This window comes from Fistularia commersonii, chromosome 11 (genome assembly GCF_037954325.1).
Source record: "Fistularia commersonii isolate RoL2024-O1a breed Wild chromosome 11, RoL_Fcom_v1.0, whole genome shotgun sequence".
In the NCBI taxonomy this organism is placed as follows: domain Eukaryota; kingdom Metazoa; phylum Chordata; class Actinopteri; order Syngnathiformes; family Fistulariidae; genus Fistularia; species Fistularia commersonii.
In genome coordinates, this window is record NC_141294.1 from 851,597 (window position 1) to 872,217 (window position 20,621).

General features: G+C 47.0%; 1 protein-coding gene across 2 annotated transcripts in view; it reads left to right on the forward strand.

The window, feature by feature from the left end:
* Positions 1–20,621, forward strand: part of cdkal1 (CDK5 regulatory subunit associated protein 1-like 1) — a 239,643-nt gene that overhangs the window by 114,953 nt on the left and 104,069 nt on the right. For both annotated transcript variants that reach the window (XM_086156022.1, XM_086156023.1), the window contains exon 9: positions 10,552–10,718. In XM_086156022.1, coding sequence (XP_086012148.1) covers positions 10,552–10,718 — 167 coding nt within the window. The remainder of the gene's footprint in view (positions 1–10,551; positions 10,719–20,621) is intronic.

Below are 20,621 nucleotides of genomic sequence, written 5' to 3' on the forward strand. Positions count from 1 at the left end.
TTTCAAATACAGCTATAAAAACACAACGTATTAGATTCACTCACGCAATTAAAGCGTAGGCACTTGCGCGCACGTGCACACACACACACACACGCACACGGTGCATTTTAAGTTGTTGTGGGCATTTTACACTTACTAATTTCAGACGTGCGCACACATGCACACAAATACACACACTCGCACACACTGGCTAAGCAAATTAACAAACACAAACATGATGCCTGCTGTTGGGTCATGAATATATTAACATAAATACTGACCAGACATATTATTATTTATCAAATTAGTCCCTGTACATGCACACAGGCGGGCACACACACACACACGCACACACACACACACACAAATGTATAAAATTAGGTCAACAGCCTTGAATTAAAAAGAGTTAAATCTTATTATGTCTGATTAATCACTTTATCACTGTAATGTGTGTGAATATTTGGTATTGTGTGTGTGTGTGTGTGTGTGTATGTGTGTGTGTGTGTGTGTGTGCGCGCCTCCTTTGACAGCTGATATTAACCATTACCATCTCAATGACTTTTTAATAGGAACTCATTTCCATATGTAATCTGAATGTTGAGCCGTGTGTGTGTGTGTGTGTGTGTGTGTGTGTGGACCTAATGCCCTCGGTGCTTTGAGGTTATTGAGGTCTCTGAAGCATACAGAAATAGGATGTGCCCCCTATAGCTGGCTCCGACTCTTCGACCCTCTCATTCTGCGTCTCCGTCCTCTAATCCATGTTCCCCATCACGCTCCGTCCGGCCCTCGGCTTCAACTCACGTGCTTTTAATGACACGCGGTACAAGTTCATTACGGTGACGGACTGACATCCGGGTCAAGTCTGGATAATTCCTGCTTGATGGATCACTCTCCCCTTCATCTGTTATACCGTTTCACAAATCACCGCAACGCGCCCCGTGACTTTCTCGAAACGTGTCAATTAATGTTGAAACGGCGGCCGACCGGCGGGTGACGACTTTTAAACGTCGAGCCTCGAGTGCAAACATTTGCAGATGTCGGCCTTCCGGTGGCAAAGACGGTCCGAGCGCCGTTGTCATGCGGGGGACGGCGGGCGCCGTTAGCATAATGTCGTCGGTATCAAATGAAGGACGGGGAATCACCTCTTATTTCCACCTCCTGTTCATTGCGCTTGAGAGTCCAACCCTTTTCACAAGCGCCGCTGCTGATCTACAGGTTGTGCATTATTCACAGAGCGCTTGTTTCTTTTTATATCCATCAGAGTTGGTTATTGTTGCTTTTCCCCGCTTCTTCATTATGAAACAGGCAGTGGAATTAGCTTCCATTCATTGTATCTTCTCTGCTCAAATATCTGTCTTAGACTTCTGACTGTGCATCTTTTTTCAATTCCACGTCTTCAGATTTTTCATGAGTGTGTGACAAAAAAAAGAAACAAACATGATCAAATGTCTGGCATTGACGTGCCATTTGATGTATTTGCATGAAATTGGAAAAGAAAAGGCAAATTTTTGTGTGTGTGTGTGTGTGTGGTGGGGGGTCTACTCCACCAGCGCTTTAATTGATACGCATCTTTTATTGCGATGAAGAGAAAACAGAAAAAAATATGCCACCCTGAGTCCTTCTATGAGGACGGAAACTGCCTGGAAATTGGCATTAAACTTTAGCGGTTTTGTCAACACCATCCTCGATTACTGAAGGTTTGACCGACCGCCCACAGCCTGCCAGAGAGAGAAAGACATATTTCATAAGATGTATTCGTCCTATATCGCCTTATCATTTGTTTTCATGTTATTATCGGGTAATAACGCGCCTGCAGGTCGCCGCGGAAACCTGGGCGCTGCAGCGGTTGATGGGCAGCAGATCTGCCAGGAGTGTTTTGACGTCCTCTCTTCATCCCTTTCTGCGTGTCGATTCGCCGCCGCTCCTCGCAGAGTTCACAGGAAGTGCTTGTGGCTCGCAGCGTTCTGCAGGGTTGAAGCTGTTTTGGTCCCCTTCAGATCCCGACACCCCACCAACTCTCCCGAACCCCCACTTTTTTTTCTTTTTTTTCCTCCTTACATGCGGCCGTCCATCTGTTCTGCCTTCTCGGCGAAAGAGACGCGCACAAACACACAAACGCTCTCGACACGCAGAGGAGATGAAAGAGGGGATGTAACTTCCCTCCCAATTACTCCCCATACGTTCCTGCGCACACACACACATGCACACTCGTGTATACAGGCATGCACAGACGTGCGCGCAGTTGATACTCAGAGCCCCCTCTGCCAATTACTTTTGATATATCCATACAATATGTCTGACCCATATATTATGTGGCATGTTTTCCTTGTGCACCACATACGGTGCACGTGCGCCAACACTTCCAGACACACGAGCGCCAGCTTTGATGTACCCGGGCTCTCTATCTTGCACACAGGCGTGTGCAGAAGGTCACGCGTGCAGTTCACAAACTATGTGAAAGTAGGTTAAAGCTAAGATGTTGTCGAGTGTGTAGGCTGTTCATTAATGCCGTGCACACGTGCGCTCGCACATGCATGCGCATCACATACACACACGCGTGTATGTATGCATTGGTTTAATGTAAGCATGCCCGAGAGAGAATATTTGCATATATGAGTGTGTGTGTGTGTGTGTGTGTGTGTGTGTGTGTTAGTTTAATCCGATAGGATGATGCTACCTGCCAAGCTGCCCACGCAACACATCAACAGTTGTTGCTCTAAATTAAGCCGCTTAATTACCGCAATTAAACTCTGTGTGGTGTTTGTGCAAGAGTTCTAGCGTGTAAATGTGTGTGTGTGCTGGAGATAGAAAGGAGCTCCCGCATCCGTGTTGCTTGGCTGTTTTTATTTTTTTCCTGCACGCCAGTGAATCAAACACATTAAAGGGGAACCGAATGCAACCCTCGCAGTCATAACTCGCGAGCGGCGTGTGATGTGAAACGGTGTCACGCGCCGTCCCGTGGACTCAGACGGTCTCAAAAAATACTGTACACATTTTGTTTTTGCATTTCTATATAGCGCTTGATCGTGGAAATAAACAAAGTTTTTAAAAGCATCCCGATGTGAATGACGAACGTGGTGTACCTCACAGCTGATCTCGGGCAGATTTGGAATTTACAATTCGATTTTTAGATTAGATAATTACAAATGGACTTCTTGCAGAAAGAAGATCCGCGGAGGGGTAGCGGGAGTGGGGATTCACCTTTGGATATACACTGCTCAAAAAAATAAAGGGAACACTTAAAAAACACATCCTAGATCTAAATGAATGAAATATTCTTATGAAATACTTTGCTCTTTACACAGTTGAATGTGCTGACAACAAAATCACACCAAAATGATCAATGGAAATCAATTTTATCGACCCATGGAGGTCTGGATTAGGAATCACACTCCAAATTAAAGTGTAAAAACAAACTCCAGGCTGATCCAACTTTGATGTAATGTCCTTAAAACAAGTCCAAATGAATGTGTGTTGCTTCCTGAGTGGACACTATGATTTCACACAAGTGTGATTGACTTGGAGTTACATTGTGTTGTTCAAGTGTTCCCTTTATTTTTTTGAGCAGTATATTTATGCAACAGAAAAAAAAGGAAATCACAAGCAGATTTGTTCTATTCATATCATGCCTGAAACACCTATCCTATGATTATTATTATTATTGTTGTTGCAGAGAGCAGTGACAACCCCATGACCTATATAACACACTGTTTAACTAATTTGAAATGATGGGATACGCCCCCGGCGGCACTTGCCCCGTAACTGAGACCGAGTGCAACGGATCCCTAAATCCAGCCCTCAGCGGCGATGAAATTACTCACCGTTTCCTCTGATTTCCCGCCGTTCGATTCCTCCAGTCGCCGTTGCCGGTATCTGATCGCCATTTTTACCAAAACAGCACGGTTACGTTTGGGAGGTGCTGATGTTTGCCTTCCTGTAAGGAAATGAAGAAGTAAAGAATTCATCTGCTAAAAAACAAATAATATTTAAATTGCTAATACGCTACGGTAGTAAAGACATGCGTGTCTTCTTATGACCAGACAGCTTCAATCGCGAGTCTTTGTCTTAACTGCATCTTAATTGATCAGCCTTGAGACTTCTCAACGGTCTCGGTTGTTGGTCGTGGATCCTTCCCTGAAGTGTTCCCAAACAAAAGAAGCGGTAAAAACTTATTCTGATATTTAATTTCAAGTTAACAAGTGAAATAGTAAAACAAAAAAAACACTTTCTCTGCATCTTCTCTGCTAAAATCCACCTCTTGGTTGTCCCACTGAGGCTTCCCCTGAGCCCACGCCAACAAGAAGCAACAGGATGCAGGAAAGAATGAAAAAGGGAGGCATTATTTGCGTACTTTTTACCTTCCTCACGGGGGAAAACTTGTAAATATATTTACTCGGCTGAGATGAAAAGTTAATGTCGTGGAAATAAAACATAAAACGCAAACAATAGAGCCAGTATTCCAAATGAAATCATGAATATGGAACAAAGACTTTTGGATTTTACTTTATTTGATTTCTTACACTCAGTCGATGATCATGTTAAAGGGATTCTATGAAAATCTTTGTTTTTCTTTAACTGTGTTACCTACGTTTTTTATTTTTTTTTAGATAATCTGTCCTCTCTGTTGTTTGATTTTGCTAATTCTTGGGAATGAACGGCGGTGGGAACGTATTGATCCGTGAACTAAACCCACTGTTGTCTCTTCCTGCATTGTGGAAGACGTGTGTGTGTGTGTGTGTTCATGTGTGTGTGTTTGCATATTTATATTCCACCTTATTATCCGTCTCCATGGGAATCGACGGGAAAAGATTAGAAGCAGGTTGAATTAAGGGGTACCAAGTTCACAAACTTAAAGTTCATTATAACTTGTACTGATTTGTTTCGGTTTCAAGTATATTTCCCATCGATGTGTTTGACAATATTTACCGATTATGAAATTAATCGTTTTGCACTTTTTGAACTCCTCCGCTACGCGCCGACACATGATCAGTCCATCTCGTAAGGACGCTTGTATAATGTTTTCTCCGGTATCTGCAGAGCCTCTGCCGTTTCACTCCAGCGCTTCTCCTTCTCCGCTCGGTTGTGATACTTTGGAGATTCCACATCGTCCAAGTCGGCCTTTTCCACCATACGCTCCTCTTATTGGACGCTGCATACCGACCAGGAAGTCCTTCGCCGTTCCCGTTCATCCACATGGCCGGCAGATACCGTGTGTGTTTGTCCGTCAGCTTTCCTGTTCCTGTTTTGCTGGAGTTCACGTATCGTTTGTCGATCGTCGCCGTAAAGACCGAAAGACCTGCGACGAAACCAAACACCTCGTCGTTGGTCCAAGACTCACACGAATGCCGTGAGATCTGACCGTCATCGCCGGCGAGGCGATTCAATGATAAGCACCGATAGATTATTGTCCGTGTTGGTTCGAGATGATGGAGACTCAGGTTTCAATATGATTCATTCAAAATGCAGCAGAAAAAAATCCAATAAGTAAATACCGCCACCAGAAACGCTCAATAGATTATAGTTCCTATTGAAAGTCCTGTTTTACTGCATTTAGATTCTTATTTCACCAGTACAAGCGACAAGCAGAGAATGGCGTGCACGTGAAGCCGAGCCGCGTATCCGTGTGCGTCTGGATTTGGACGTCCACCAGCGGAAGGGTCGTCACGTTTAAGCGTATTCAAAATCCAGCACATCATGCGGGAAGGGACGTCGAAACCAAGAAGCAGAATGCAAATATATTCATATTTACCGATGGAGTAACAAATGTTTTTTTTTTTTTTCTAATTGAAATAAGCTTGAATCATATGTGATATTTTCCGCTCGCCGCGTGTTCTCTCCCCTCCACGTATGTGCTGTAACATGCTTAGCCTTGTGTTGACTCGTGTCACGGAAAATAGGGTTTGGTGCAGTTTAATGGGATCTCGGCGTGCATCTAATCTGTAATCTGTTAAAACACTGTGGCCTGTGGCAGCCAATTAAAATGTGCATAATTTCAGAGAGATTAGGATAAGGAACACTCGACCTGTATATATAGAGCGGAGGCTTAGCATGGATCATGTCTTCTTTTTGCAACTAAAATGCACAGAACCCGGTTTGGCTTCACACACATATAGACAGAGAAAAACCCCACAGTGTTGCACATTGACGGCCTCAGCGTGCACACCAGGACATCTGAGATGATGCATGAAGAGCAGAAGTGTCCGGGGATAGCAGTGGATTTTGTTTGAAACCCACTCCAGGTGATATTGTGTGTTGAAGGTTGGAGGGAATCTTGGTGCATGAGTAATATTTAGAGCGGTGGTTCTTAACCTGGGTTCGATGGAACCCCAGGGGTTCGGCGGGTCAGTCTCAGGGGTTCGGCGGAGGTCAAGACACACATTGGTGATGACATCACTGGCCGCAGGTGATCACGCTACATAGCTCGGCCTATCCGTGCTGCAGGGATTTTGGCGCGATCAGTTGTAGTAACTTGTGACTGTCGTGATGGTACGTCATGTGATTTCTTACTTAATATTTTAATCCCCTCATACTAATTATGTCGGGAAAAAAAAGAAAGCGGTCGGAAGAACACGTACAATACGGATTCACATGTGTGACGGAACGTGATTGGAATCGATGTCCTGACCGCATGATTTGCAAAGACAGGATGAGCAATTCTAGTCCGGCACCGGCAAAACTAAGGGAAGGCTTCCTTCAGCTGCATGGAGATGGGAGCTACAAGAACATAGCGCTTGCTGGATTCAAGGTGAAGGGAGACAGATTCCATGAAAAGGCTCCTCTGCCTGTTCTTTGTACCCATCAACGAAACGATCCTCCATCCAATAAAGAAGGGTTCGGTGAATGCGCATGTAAAACAGGTGGGGTTCAGTACCTCCGACAAGGTTAAGAACCAGTGATTTAGAAAAAGAAAAACACACACATACATCCGCCGCCCGGTTAGGGATGGGTGCCGGATCAAAAAAGTCGACAAAGTAGAATCGGAAAAATATCCGCACACCAAAATAAAGATGACGTCTGGAGCAAACATAGGTTCTTCCTTGGATGCGGGTCAGCGAAGATGTTCTCATGGGATGGAGGAGCCGCCAGTCCAGGAGGAACCCACCTCTCGCCAACGACGTGCGGGATAAGCCATATAGAGAAGCAATGAAGGAATTCATTTTATGACTTTACATGACGTACTTTCCCAAGAAGTTGAGAAAAATGCGGTGCTTCAAGCCATCAAGCGCCCACGTGAGGATCGTATGTCCATTACCCAACGCTTCTTTTTATTCTCCAATGCACGAGCCTCGGGAAAAAGGCAGCCCATTTTCTACTGGAAGCGGTGACATCCCACCTCTCTCTGCCATCTATACGTGTCTGATATAGAAAACGTATTCTTCAGGAATGTCGGGGGAAGGGCCACGCATTCTGTCTTTCTGGCTCGCAGCTTCTCTCCCTGCCTGAAGGATAAAAAAAAACCTCTTCTCGGTCGGCAGCTAATAATGAAATATGGAGGATCGTGTCGTTAGCTTGATGAAAGTAATACCGCTATACAAAAGAGGGCATATTCACCGGAGTAAATGCTCTTTCAGCCAGTTCAGGCCAGATGTGACATTATAACACCTCCATTTGGTTGGAACGTAAATGGCCGTACGAGTAAAAGTAGCATTTGACACGAGGCAAAAAGACAAAGGGGAAAATATACACCTCGCTCAAAACGCAGCGCATGATGACGACCGCTTAGCAACTCCCGTTCTTTCTACTCTCCTCTTGAATCTTTTTTATCGATGTTTTGCTATTCTGTGACGTATTCTGTGACGGGAAACACCACGATAATAACCCGACAGCTTGTCAATCCAATTTGCTATGAATTTAAACACGTTTGCAGTCTTCTCAGACGCATTCCGTCAAAGCAGCTTTCGGACAGTGAAATTTAAAAGAACCGTCGGGTTTGACTTTTTCGGCTTTGCACTCTCAAGTAAACCAACGTGCATGGTGGGAATAATGGACTCTCAGAGGGGTTGAGGTGTTTTTAGCTTCTCCCTGCACTGCTTCGCCGGGTGAAAACACCCACCGTTTGCTAACTCCTTACTCATTTTGGCCAAAATATTCATGTGCCTCTGCGAGCCCTGGACACCCTGTGGGGCGAAGCAGGCCCGAGGAGCTTGGACCTCCTCGTTTCTCGCCGCTTCTTTCTATGTGGTCGCAGGAAAACGGCCGAACGGTGGCCGCGATGGTTTGCAAGAGTGGCACACCATCGGAGCGTGGCTTATGAGGTCCACCGATCGCCGATGTCTCATGCCATGGAAGCGTGTGAAGATCTTGCCTCATAGTAGGAGCTAAATGGAGGCACAAAGCAACCCGAACTGCAAAAGGTTCGCGCAGTGCGAGAGTTTCCTTCACCGGCCGCCCGGCAGCATTTCAGGCTCCTCTGTTTGGAATTAACGATTCTGAAAAGGATCGAACCGGTCCTTAATTTGTCGAATTTACGACGAATTCCCACGACAGTCTCTCTGCGCTCTGTGTATCGGGCAGACTTTTTTCCACACAGGCAAAAAAAAAAAACAGTTACAAGGTACTTTTGAAATGCTTGAAACAGATGGGTGTCCCCGCTGGCAGCGCCGGGACTCGTCTCTCCAGCGCCGCAGAGGCAAACATTAGGAAGCAGCTGTGAGATCTGTATCAGAGAAGATAGATGTGGAGAGCTAAATTAACATTTCCCGCCGAAGCGGCCGGCCTCTGGGTGGTTGGGCCAACAATAACTCCACGGGCCGGCGAGGTGCGCGAAGAGGCCGAGGGCCAAAGAAACCCGGGCGGATTATTGACGTGGAGCGCGGCTCTTTATGCCGGCCCTGAATAAACAAGGACGAAGTTTCCGCACTTCCCTCCTCTTCAAAACGCCCATTAGCGCAGGAATGTGAAAACCCCTTTTCTTTTTTATATATCAGGCAACATAAAGAGCCGCCCTGCTGCGAGATGAACCGCAGGAATGTTGTTTTGGATGGAAACCGTCGAGCTCCTCGGACCATCCGTCCCGCCGCCGCTTTTTTTAGATTCTGCTTGTTCAGCACAACCGGGACGTAGAAAGCGGGGCGCAGGAACACCCCGATGATGCAAGCGGACGTGACCCGGGCCGGGAGTTGACTTTGACAAAATAACGTGAGCAGCCTGAGGAGCATTGTCATATCTGTAAAAAAATAAAATAAATAAAAACATTTTTTTGGGCCGCATATCTTGCCTGCTCTTTTCTCTCTTGGAGTCACAAGAGGTATTTAATTTCTAAAATAAATTGATTTTTTTTTTTTTTTTCCACCCTATTGTTTAATGAGCGAGTACATTTAATGAACCGCATTGTTTGGGAGTGCCGGGCCGAGGTGAAACGCACATTTGAATTAATCGCCGCACGCTGACGCGAGATCCCGTCGCCGCGCCGCCTGCGCCGCCCGGCTCTGATCATGTGCGATTGACTGATGTCTCCGGCGGCGTTTTCCGACGTGGCTGCCTCCAGAAATCATTAGCGTGTCCTAATGTCACCGATGATGAGCTCTGGAAACACTTTCACACTGGACAATTACGGTGTCATCATCTTTAATCTTTCTTGCCTTTAAACCCGTCGTTTTGACTCTCTCTTAACTCGCTCGCCGCCGCGCTCTCTCGCTCCCTCCAATTAACCAAACGGCATTTTTACTCTGCAAATGACCACATGCATCTTTCTGTCCGTCCCTGCACAGCTAATGATAATGACAGTTGTTGGTTTTTGCCGTGTGTTTATACGCCCGTGTGTAGTTCCCCCGGCGCGCCGTGCGTCCGGATGACCACGCGTGACGTACAGTATATCTTAACGCTCGGCTTAAGCGGACAGTCAACCATTTCCGGACCTGCAGCCAAATGACAGTTAGATCATTAAGCTCTAGCAGTGAATATTGCTCTAATTTAGTATGAAGCCGGTAAGAAACTCCGCTCCACCCTCGCCGCCGCCGCCGTCGCCGCCGCCGCCCATCCCCCCGCCGTGCTGCGTATGACCTTCACATTTGTGGAAGTGCATGTTTGTAAGGTAGCTTTTTAAATACCTGTCATCCGACGGCGTCTGTGCAGAACTTAAAGCGATGAGGTTGAACGTAATAGAAGCGGCGGCGGCATTTGTTGTGCAAAAACAAGTAGCTGCACCCAAGTTTTATGGCTGAAAAGCACCTCCAAAGTCTTGACAAAGGCTGACGCAGGGCTTATTTCACAACGCTGTTCCATTCGGGATCGGCTGCAATCGCAGAGAACTCCTGCTCGGGCCGAGAAGGGATGCGTTGCGGTTAAATAATTGGTCGCCGTACCCTGGATATTTCCATGTTTGACTCCATGGGTGGTAGATTCCCCACCTGCAGCGGCTCGGTTCATTTTAAATCCAATTAACTGAAGGCAAACGTGACTTTTCCCTCATGTGTACCTGGATAGTCGCGGCAGACCGCCCTTTTGGGTATTGCCGTATTTATACGCTATTTACCGCAATCAGGCGAGGTTCCGTATTTTGAGCCGGAGTGCAACTTCTTTGAATATGTGAAATGTTTTTTCTTATTCTCGGTGTATGTTTTGTTTGTCCAGAGGGCGTATGTGAATTATGGCTGACCAGTGAAGACACGGGCGCCTACGGCCGGGACATAGGAACCGACCTGCCCACCCTGCTGTGGGAACTGGTGGAGGTGATTCCCGAAGGGGCCATGCTGAGGCTGGGTATGACCAACCCGCCGTACATCCTGGAACACCTGGAGGTAAGAGCTACCAAGTAAACAAACAAACAAACAAAAAAAAGCGCGCGCCGGCGTGACAGATCCAGCCTCGAAAGTGTCGTTCTCCACGCGACCATGAAGGTTACTCTGAAAAGGGTCTCAGGAAACGAAGTATGTGGCGGCGGCGCTTTGTTTCCGACGCGCCGCCGCCTGCGAGTGAACAAATAATACTGCTTTGCCTAGATTCAATAAACTAAATGCCATACTGTTATGCTTAGCAAGCAGTTTAGCAGTTTAGCTCCATTCATTAGTTCAGTTCATCCTCTCCTCTCCCTAATGAGTCAATTAAGAACCATTGTGTCCTCTTTAGTACCCCCATTTTACCAGTCATTATTGGCTTCCCTGATGGAACAATGGACATTGTCATCCTTTCTCTCTGCATCTCCCCCGCTGTCTGTCCCCGTTGGACCCGCTATCCTTCACATCTCTGCCTTTTTTTGCCCTTTTCTCCTGCCAATCTATCTTGATTCCACCCGCCCCTCTTATAAACGCATTGTTTCCAGAAGCTTTGGCGAGGCGCTGGCAGTGTTGGCCACCGGCGGCAGACTTTAGGCGTTTGGCCTCTGATGGGGAAACTCAAATACCAAATGGTTTATAGGTTTCAGGCGGCTCATGTTTGCTCGAACTATGAGGGTCCGTGGCGGCAGACGGAGGAAGCGTCAACAGGCTTCTGTTTTCTGGTGGTTGATTGGAAACACGTGCGCGCAAACCGGAGGCCGTCAAAACCCACAGAAATACCCTCGTAGCCGATACAAGCTCGTCAGATCTTTGCCGCTTGGATTCCATCTCCGCCGTTCTCGTCTTCGCTGACACTCAAACGCACGAGGCTCGCGTCGGACGCCGCGGCCGTCGGTCGATCTGTTTAAGTGGGACGCGTGGCAACGCCGCCGCCGCCGCCACGCGGGATTAACCTTTCACACGGATGCAAACACACTTGACTCAGGATGCATCGGCGAACCTCGTCACTGTTGCGCTTCTGCAAAGGTTATACGTGCAGAGATGATGCGTTTAAGTTAACATTCAGGAGCACTTTGGGTGGCGGTTAAAGGCAGAAAAACAAAAGAAGGTTAGTGTTTGCGGTACGTATCAGAAGATATCGGCAGATATCTTAGTTTTGCAAAGACACATCTGTATTTTAGTGTCGTTTCCTGCCAGCAAAAGAAAGTAAAACGGTACATTTCAGTTGAAAAAGTTCAGTTGAAAAGAAATCTACGTTTGAACGACGGGAGGTGGCAGATGAAGGAAATGAGGACAGGATCGGGGGAGAAGAGAAACATAAATGGGGATGAAGGCCCGGGGAAAGAGGAGCGAGAGCAGAGCTCAGGGAAGCAGCAATGGAGGTTGTAATTAACCAGGGGTTAATGGAGGTGGCTAATTGTCCCCCACATGTATAGGTAGGCTTTCTGCTTGGCTACATTACAATTAAAAACCACCCTCCTAATGATAGGGAATAACAATTAACCGATAATTAGAAATATGCTGGGATGACACACCGGCTTAGTCCGTGTGTGTATGTTAGGAATCATTTCATATGCTACCGGCCCGTTTATTGTTAACGTCCACATATTGAATTGAATTATATCTTCCTTTTTTTTTTTTTTTGCTTTAATTCCTCAGTCAATTAACCTACATAAGAAAAAGATAAGCGTGCTCTTCTTTAAGTTATCATTGTTCTTTGTTGCCCCCTTACCCTCCATCCTCCTCCCACCCCCGCGGAGATTCTCGCCTCTTCTCGCACCAACTTCCCCCGTTTAATGCCTTGTCCTACATAGAAAACTTTTCTTTTGTGTAATTATTATTATTATTATTCTTCGGCCCCCGACATCTGACTAATTTCCCCGGGTTCTTCAACATTTCTCCTTCGACGTAAACTTTCCTCCTCCTCGTCCTGTGCGCTTTTTCTTTTTTTAATTACCGCTGCTTAATCGCTGCTCCTGCCATATCTCTCGCCGGCCGCTGAGCTTCTTCCCGTTTCACATCCCGTCCGCCGTAACGTCGCTTTCCTCGCAGCAAGAAGGTCCCCGGTTCGATTCTGACACGCCGCCTTCCCGCGTGGAGTTTCCGCCGGGTTCCCCGCTTTCCTCCGACAGTCCAGAAAACCCCAATCGGAGGCCATAAATTGGCCAGAAGCTGCGATAAACCCGAACCTCGTGTTTCATCTTTTCAAATAAGCTGGTTGGTCTTTTTCTTTGGGCTGGTTGGGCTTTTCGAAGTGAGGATCGGCTCGGCGACTTACTCTGCGAAATAAACGTTAGACTGAGTCGAGTGTGGGAGTCAGGCGCAGGCGGAAGTTGAGATCTTTCAAAATAAAATGCCCGTAAGACCAATGAAAACAAGATCCATTTCATTTGAAACAAATGAATTCTTTCTTTACGGCCCAGTTGGACCCAATCGGTCCACATGTGGCCCGGCGGTCGGAGACCTCCGCTCTACACGACGGATGTATGTCTCTGTATGACACGCCAACGAACGAGTGAACGCTCACATGCTCCTATGTGACGCCGACGAGAGGGTGAACGGCTTTGTGCGGTATTTGCGGCTCCGGGTGAATCTCATAGCGCAAGGTGAATGGAATTGCGTGAAGGACCGAATTTTCCCCCCTGCTTCTCACACTCGTAAAGTGGCCTCCCAATCACGCATCTCTTCTCCGCGGCGCCTCACGTGATGACGTTAATGACGGCCGTTGGAAGGGCTTCGACGCCGGGAGCCGAACCTCTGAGGCAGATTTACCCTTCAGCCCAAGTAAAGGCCAAATTATATCTCGCTGTCTCCGGGTTTGAAGAACACCAGCACTTACGCTGTAAAACAGCGTGACGGCGACGGGCCGTGATTGAAGCTGAAAAGGCCAAGTGAGCGCTCCGCCATCCCCTAAAAGATCGTCTTCTCCCGACGCAGTCATACACACTCGCTCGCTCGGAGACACGTTTTCATCCCCGTCTGCCTCTCGCGTAATTTCCCCCCCTTGAATTGTGTTTTTTTTTCCCTTCCTTTCTCTTTTCTTTTGTGTCAGGTATGGACAATTTCATACTAGCGTTTTGCTGATTGGAACGGTTAAAGGCTCCGTCGCCGCCGATAGGTCGCTGGTCTCCGACATTTAAGCTGATTGCATTGAGAAATTGCACGTTTCTTTTTTTTTTTTTTTTCTTTTTCGGGAACAAGTGACAAGCGTCACTCGAAATTTCAGGATTTCACTTTTTTTTCCCACCCAAACCTGTACATTTTAGCAGAAAGTCTGTCTACCTGCCTGCCACTCCATCCATAAATTCCTAATTGGTTGTCGAATATGCAACAGCAGGGGTGTATGAGATGTTTGCGTGTGTGTGTGTGTGTGTGTGTGTGTGTGCGCGCAGGTGCTTTTTCGCAAGCCCCGTGTGTGATCGAATCTAGCATGCTAGCAGACTGAGGAAATGGGGTGTGAAAGTAGTGCGCGACGTGGCAATCAGTCAGGCTGCGATGAATGAAATTGCCGTTGTCCATTAAACTTCCTCCTCACAGCTCATCTGGGTTTGTCCAGTCGAACATTAGCTATGCTCCTTACACCCGCCGCTGTCAGCTCTGCGCAAAAGTCTCCCGTGTTTTAACCTTGCAAGCAAAGCCAGACTTGACTTTGCATCTCGCCGTCCCATCAAACCGATTCCAATCAAACTGGAACAAGCGCAAGAAGACGGCGCGGTGGACGTAGCGTCGGGCCATCGCGGTCCATTGCTGGGAACTTGGACGTTCCTGTGCACGTCGCTTTAGTCGATGCGAATGCGACGTGCAGTGGAACGAGGTCCGGCCGGTCCTGATGGTTTGGTGATTTTCTCTTGAGTGTTTATTGTCTATTGTTGTCAGTGTAGCTGCAACGGAGCACAAGCCTGTGTCTCTCTGAACCAGGAAGGCCAGAACCTCGTAAGATAATCGAACCTACGTCCGTCGTACCGGATCAACGTGACCCGGGTCAACGAGGACCACCATCGGTCCCGGTGGGCCGGAGAGGAGGAAGGCCTGAGAAGCAGAAGGAGAATAAGAAGAAGAATAACTTTATTTATCCCGAAGGAAATTGTTGTGCCAGAGTTTCAAGTAAAACATAACTATAATAGATAATTGTAGGAAGGAGGGAGAATGAGAAATAGGAATAGAATATAAAGTGTCAAAGTTAAGGCTATCAAGTGTTTTAAGGTCTTAAAAAGTACAAAGATTTGAATGTTCCCTTCGGCTGAAGGAAGAGGAATTAAAAAGTCTGATGGCCTCAGGTAGGAAGGTAGCAAGAGTCTGGGACGGAGAGGAAGGACGATGACAGGAAAAAGTAGAGTTTGCAGAGAAGGAAGGTGGATGTACTGAGTGTCCAGGAGACCAGAAGGAAAGGAAGCCAGGCGAGAAACCGTTATCTTGAGGGAAGCGTTTGTTTGGAGTCTCGCTCACATCGTCCGTCTCAAACCACCGTTTCCTACCGTTGCTCGATTTTGTATCCTGACTCTTTAGACACCCTTTCCCGAGCAGGACGGACTGAAAGTAAGCGTAACGTATTCCAGCGGAGTCATCTGTCAAAACTCCAGATTGGACCGCTTGACCTCCTCCTTCGCTCCAGACGTCTGGTGTAGAGCCGGCTCTCAACGGGGCAGTGGCAGAATGATGAACTACCTTCCCCAATCAGGACGAGGGATCAGACGCCAGTGTCTCGCTGTCAAACCGAGGCAAGGAAACGGGAGCGCGGCGGCGTGAGCGCACACTTAGCACTCGCCACCTGTGACCACTCTCCCTTTAATGAAGCCTTCGGGTGCCTCTTCACATTTAGCATTGTGTGAAGAACACTCGCAAGAAATATTCCAACGTGGCTCCTGTCTCGCCACTTTTTTTCCCAATGATTGCCGTGATTAAAAGCCTTAGCCGAGATTCCTGGAGGCCTTCGGTGCCGCGGTTTCGACGCTCGCCGATGAAGTAGGCAGCGGGCGCGATGCCCTTAAGTAATCCTTCACATTTCGGTGAGTGATTGCACTCTGGGCTTAAAAGAGCGAAAAAAGAAAAGGTAATCACTAAATAACGTCGGTTGAACAATGGCGATGGTGAGGGGGTTTGAGGCTGTCGCTGTGGCTGCGGGGCCGAATCTGGCTCCTATGAATTGTTTCAAGAACCGATCCAGAACAGGATATTAGCTGTAAGAAAATGTTGTCCGCGCTGAAGCTGCAGGAAAGTTCCGGGCAGCATGTCGGGACGTAAAATCAATAATATCTCGCTGGAAATAGATCTACTTTTTACACCAACAGAGATAAAATAGAGACATGAATTCAGTCCATTTATTTTTCTGTATTGAGCAGAAGGACCGTTTTGAGGAGAGGGGTTGAGGTTGGATTTATATTTTAAAAGGTTTTCTTCACAACAAGCTATTTTAGAGCGTGTGTTTGGTTTATCTATGTGTGTGTGTGTGTGTGTGAGACATTTAGCTATAGGCAATATATAGGCAATATATATATTGTTTGTTTGTTTGTTCAGAAGTTTATTAGGACAGTGTACAAATACATGAAGCACAGAGGCAGAGATGTTTGTACCAGATTATAGCTTATAGCTAATTTCCATCTGTAGTCCTGTACTTCATTACCTTTAGATACAAACTCTTTAGTAAGGCAAATCAAAACACACATTCATTCATTCATTCATGCAGGGTCTGCGATGAACCCGCTGCATGTTTTTGGACTCAGGGCGGGAGATTGAACGAAAATAAATCAGTTAATCCAGTGATTAATTAATGCGTGCGTCTTGTTGTTTTCTTATGCGCTTGCATACAACAGTGTGATGTACACACACTCCATGGGACGCAGCAGCCCTTCTTTTAAAAAAAAAACAAAAACAAAAAAAAAAACGTGTTGTGCAATCCATACAGTGTGTGTCGCTGTGTGAGGTGCAGCAAGATGCTCTATTCCCCTGGGTGAAGCCAGCGCTCCCTCAAGTATTTGATATGTATAATATCATAAGTAGCTCACTTTCTGTGTCTGCAGCTTTTACATTTGCCACCAACGGCGGCCTGACTTATTATCCTGGGAACTGCAAGTAGAATCCTTCCCTCCACAGACTCCCATGGGTCTACCAGCGTTCCTGTTGTGTTTTGTGTGTGCACGTGTGTGTGCGTTTGTACTAAACTGGAGTGCGGCGTTTCCCGGCTACATCTTTCCGAGCCGTGTGTGTGTGTGTGTTGTTGCGGGGAAAACACCCACCTGTGTCCTTTTTGTTTTCATCCCAGGCACGCATTCCAGTAATCACAATATAGTCTAATTGACGTGGATCCGTCTTTGCTGGTTTTCACCTTCGTACTTACGGAAAGAAAGCGTTTTCGGGCAAACTCTCCATCCCGCATCGGCGGGATTTATTGTCCGCGGGCGCTCGCTCGTCCTCAAGACGCTGCCGAGGAACCGCATTGATTTTTTTTTTCTTTGATATAAAGAGGGGCGCTCGGAACGGTTCGCTTTCGCCGGTTAATTTGCACTAAATTCTAAAACAGTTGCACGCGAGCGTCCGAATGGCGCACGGTTTAGATATATAAGCATACACGTTTGAGCTTTCCTTGATTTTAGGTGTTATTTTTCCTGTCTGCATTTCACGGCCGTAGACTCGCGGACGCATAAAACAAAATGATTAATACGCTGAAGGTCGGCCGGCGCGGACTGACAGTAACTCGAGCAGCTGTGAAATGCGTGGCAGCTGACACCTAACTTCTCGTTGCACCCCGTTTTCTGTTGTTTTTTTTTTTTTTTTTTTCAGCAAGGCCGGATTTAAAGGCCGTGAAAGCGGCGCTGGGGGGGTGAATTCCAAAGGAACTGAAGGCGAACAGCGCGGAGGAAAATGTTTTTGAAAAAGCGTCATGTAAAAGATTGCGTGGTCCCCTCGCAGAGCTTCTCCAAGCGAAAACCACCTTTTATCTGCGCTTTTTCCTCCCTCCCCGACACGTCCTATCAGTCCTATCTGATTTGAGGGCGTAGATATCAGATCTTTTGAGCTTAGCTGGCTGAGATACAGAGCCTTTCTTGTTTATGGCTCTGTCTTAGCTGATCAACTCAGATGAAAGAATTTTTTTTCCATATATTTTTTTCCCCCTCCGTCTGTTCTTGTGAATGAAAGATACCCTTCTTTGGGTGGGAGGGAGAAAGTGACACAGAAAGTGAGAAACAACATTATACTGCTTTAGACACTTTCAAGGCTGATAACAGCCAAAGTCAAAAAAGAAAATCCACTGGCACCTCAGTTGTAGTATTCTGCTGGAGGTAGTAGTTAATCCATTGAAGAGCGGTGTTATTTTTAATTAGGTACCGTTAAAAATGTCTCGCCCGCTGCTGCTTACTTTCACTCGGTGATGAAAACCGCAGTCTTTTGCGAGGGACTGTCAACACGACGAGCGGAGGGCGGGGGTTCGTCTCAAGACGGACGCCACATTCAAATGACCCGCCTGGTATGGCTTTGTGATTTGTCTTTTTCACATATGAAACGCTTAAAATCCTCTGTCAAAGCAGAGCTTGTCTCTCCTGCGCCCCCCATCGCTCAGAGACAACGGTCCTCGATCGACCGATTCCTTCTCGTCCTAGAGACGATGCTGGGTCGTTAGCGCATTAGCACATTAGCCGTTATCCAGAGGACCACGTCCGAGAGCGAGGAAATTTCGCGAACGCTCCCGACTTGTATGAGCGCACTCACATTTTGTGCATCTCCTCGGGGGTGCCGCGTCTTTTGTTGTCGGAAACTTTGGCGCGCAGAAAGGAGGAGCCGGGAATCGGGGTGTCCGCTGTGCCGTCTGGGCCACGGCCGTGATGATGTGCCTCTCAGGGAGGATTTGAAAGGCAAGCGAGTTTTCGCACCGTCGGGCGGCTGGAACGTGCACGTTCTCCACGCGTCCGTGTCGGGTTTCTGCAGCTTCTCCGGTTCCTTCTGAAAACATGCAGCCGGTCAGTTTCATCATCTGAAGTGCCCGAATCCCAGTGGCTCAATGTTGGATGTCATATATTGTCATTTTTACATTTGAAGTCCGTTCATTTCAAATTCCACGATGGGAGTGTTTACGCTCTAAACAGCAAAGGAGGAAAAGAACAATCCAACAATCCGCCGTCCGTTTCCCCAAACATTTAACGCAAAATATCAAGGAACAGTTCCTTCACGCCCCGTTCAGCCGTACATCTCCCCTCGCACACGCAGACGCCAGAATTTTTTTTTCCCCGTCACCAATCAGGCTCCATTTTCCATCTAGATTAATTCGTTGTAATTTGTCGCTTCCAGTGGTCAACCCCCCGCGGTGTGCTGCAAGTGAGCGCTGTGTGTGTGTGTGTGTGTGTGTGCGCACACTTACAGTTTTTTCTTTTCTTGTCTGCATATGAAATAGAGAACATTCTACAATAGTTCTTAATGAGAAGACGGACTGCAATCAGCACATTCTTGTAGGAAATCATTAAATCATTTCTTCCTCCCCTCTCTTTCTCGCTCTCTCTGCTTCTCGTGGTGATTAGCACAGTAATGATGCTACCCTGATTATGTCCATCACACAAATCTGACATCTGCGGCCTCTCCAGATTCTCACTCGAGGAAATTAAAATAAAAATAATTGAAAGAAGAAGAGAAAAAAAAAAAAAAAACGTACAAATGATCCTAATTGGAGTAGTCTATTTAAAAAAAAAAAGAAGAGCCAGAACATCTCTGGTAAGTCGCAGCTAAAGAGAGGGCATGACAGAAAGTCTCGTGTCGCCACCGAGGAATTCTTGATCTACAAATTGCCGTTTTGCCCGTTTTAAAAACATGGTGACAAAAGGAGGAAAAAGCCACTTTCAGACAGAAGAGTCTGGATTTGGTTCCAGGAACTGGCCTCCTCTTCGTCCTCCAGGGGAACCTTTTTAGTTATTTATTCTGACCGGCAGTGAGGGATCGGTGCGACGCGAGCAGCTGAAGCAGCACTCTTCAAAACAAACCACCGGTAAGCAAGACAAAGATGACACAATGGAGAGCAATGTCACCACAGCAACGGGAAAAAATGACCCTGGACCTACAGATGCGTCGAAGTGCTTTTATTTCCCCCTTTTGCTGCTTGTTAAGAGCCCGGCTGTTTGCTAACACCCAACTTTTGGAGACGATGTTTGCAGCAGAACACATGGGAACTATTCGTCCCGCCATTTTTCGCCGGTTCTGTCCGTGTTTTGACCAGGATAGCTTTTCAAAACAAGCCGTCGTCACGACGTATCTGAGGATTCCCTCGCCTGTGCTACATCGTTCCTAAAAAGATCCTTCCTCATTGTAGGAGCTCCTCGGCTCCTCTGCTGCCCGAACCTGCCGAGAAACTTTCTGGTTCCCGAGCTGCCGCTGGTACCCAACGGGTAGCGGTACAATACGTTTTTGCGTTTCATAAACTTGATTTCTATATCGAGCTCTCGCCTGAGGAATCAACAGGGCTTCGCCCGGCGCCGCCGCTCGACCACGGCAACAAAAATACATGTCGACAAGCAGAGAAAGAGCAGCCGTGGCTTCGCAAAAGTCTCTTGACCTCATTCCAAGTATCCGTTCCATAATGGAGCAGCTGATTCCGACTGTCGCCATTATTGCAGGGCGAAAGAACACGGCGCGTTAATAACGTGAACCTCGGTGCCATAATTACAATGGGATCAGCGTTTCGAGTAGCAATAAATTGAGTGCTATTCTGAGAACGGACGGCTTTGCTTTATTGCGGTGCACGTTTCACACAGAGATTACCGCACTGGTAGTCAAGTGTCGATTTTTTCCGCACGCGCACACTAAGCAGGCTATTAGATGGTTTTCACTTGGACGCCGTTTCTGCTTATGTGAATGCATCGCCGCTTGTTTGCAAAGCCGCTTTCACGTCTGAACTTTCAGCCAAATGGTGTCATTTCACTTATATTTTGTAACCAAATAAAGACAAAT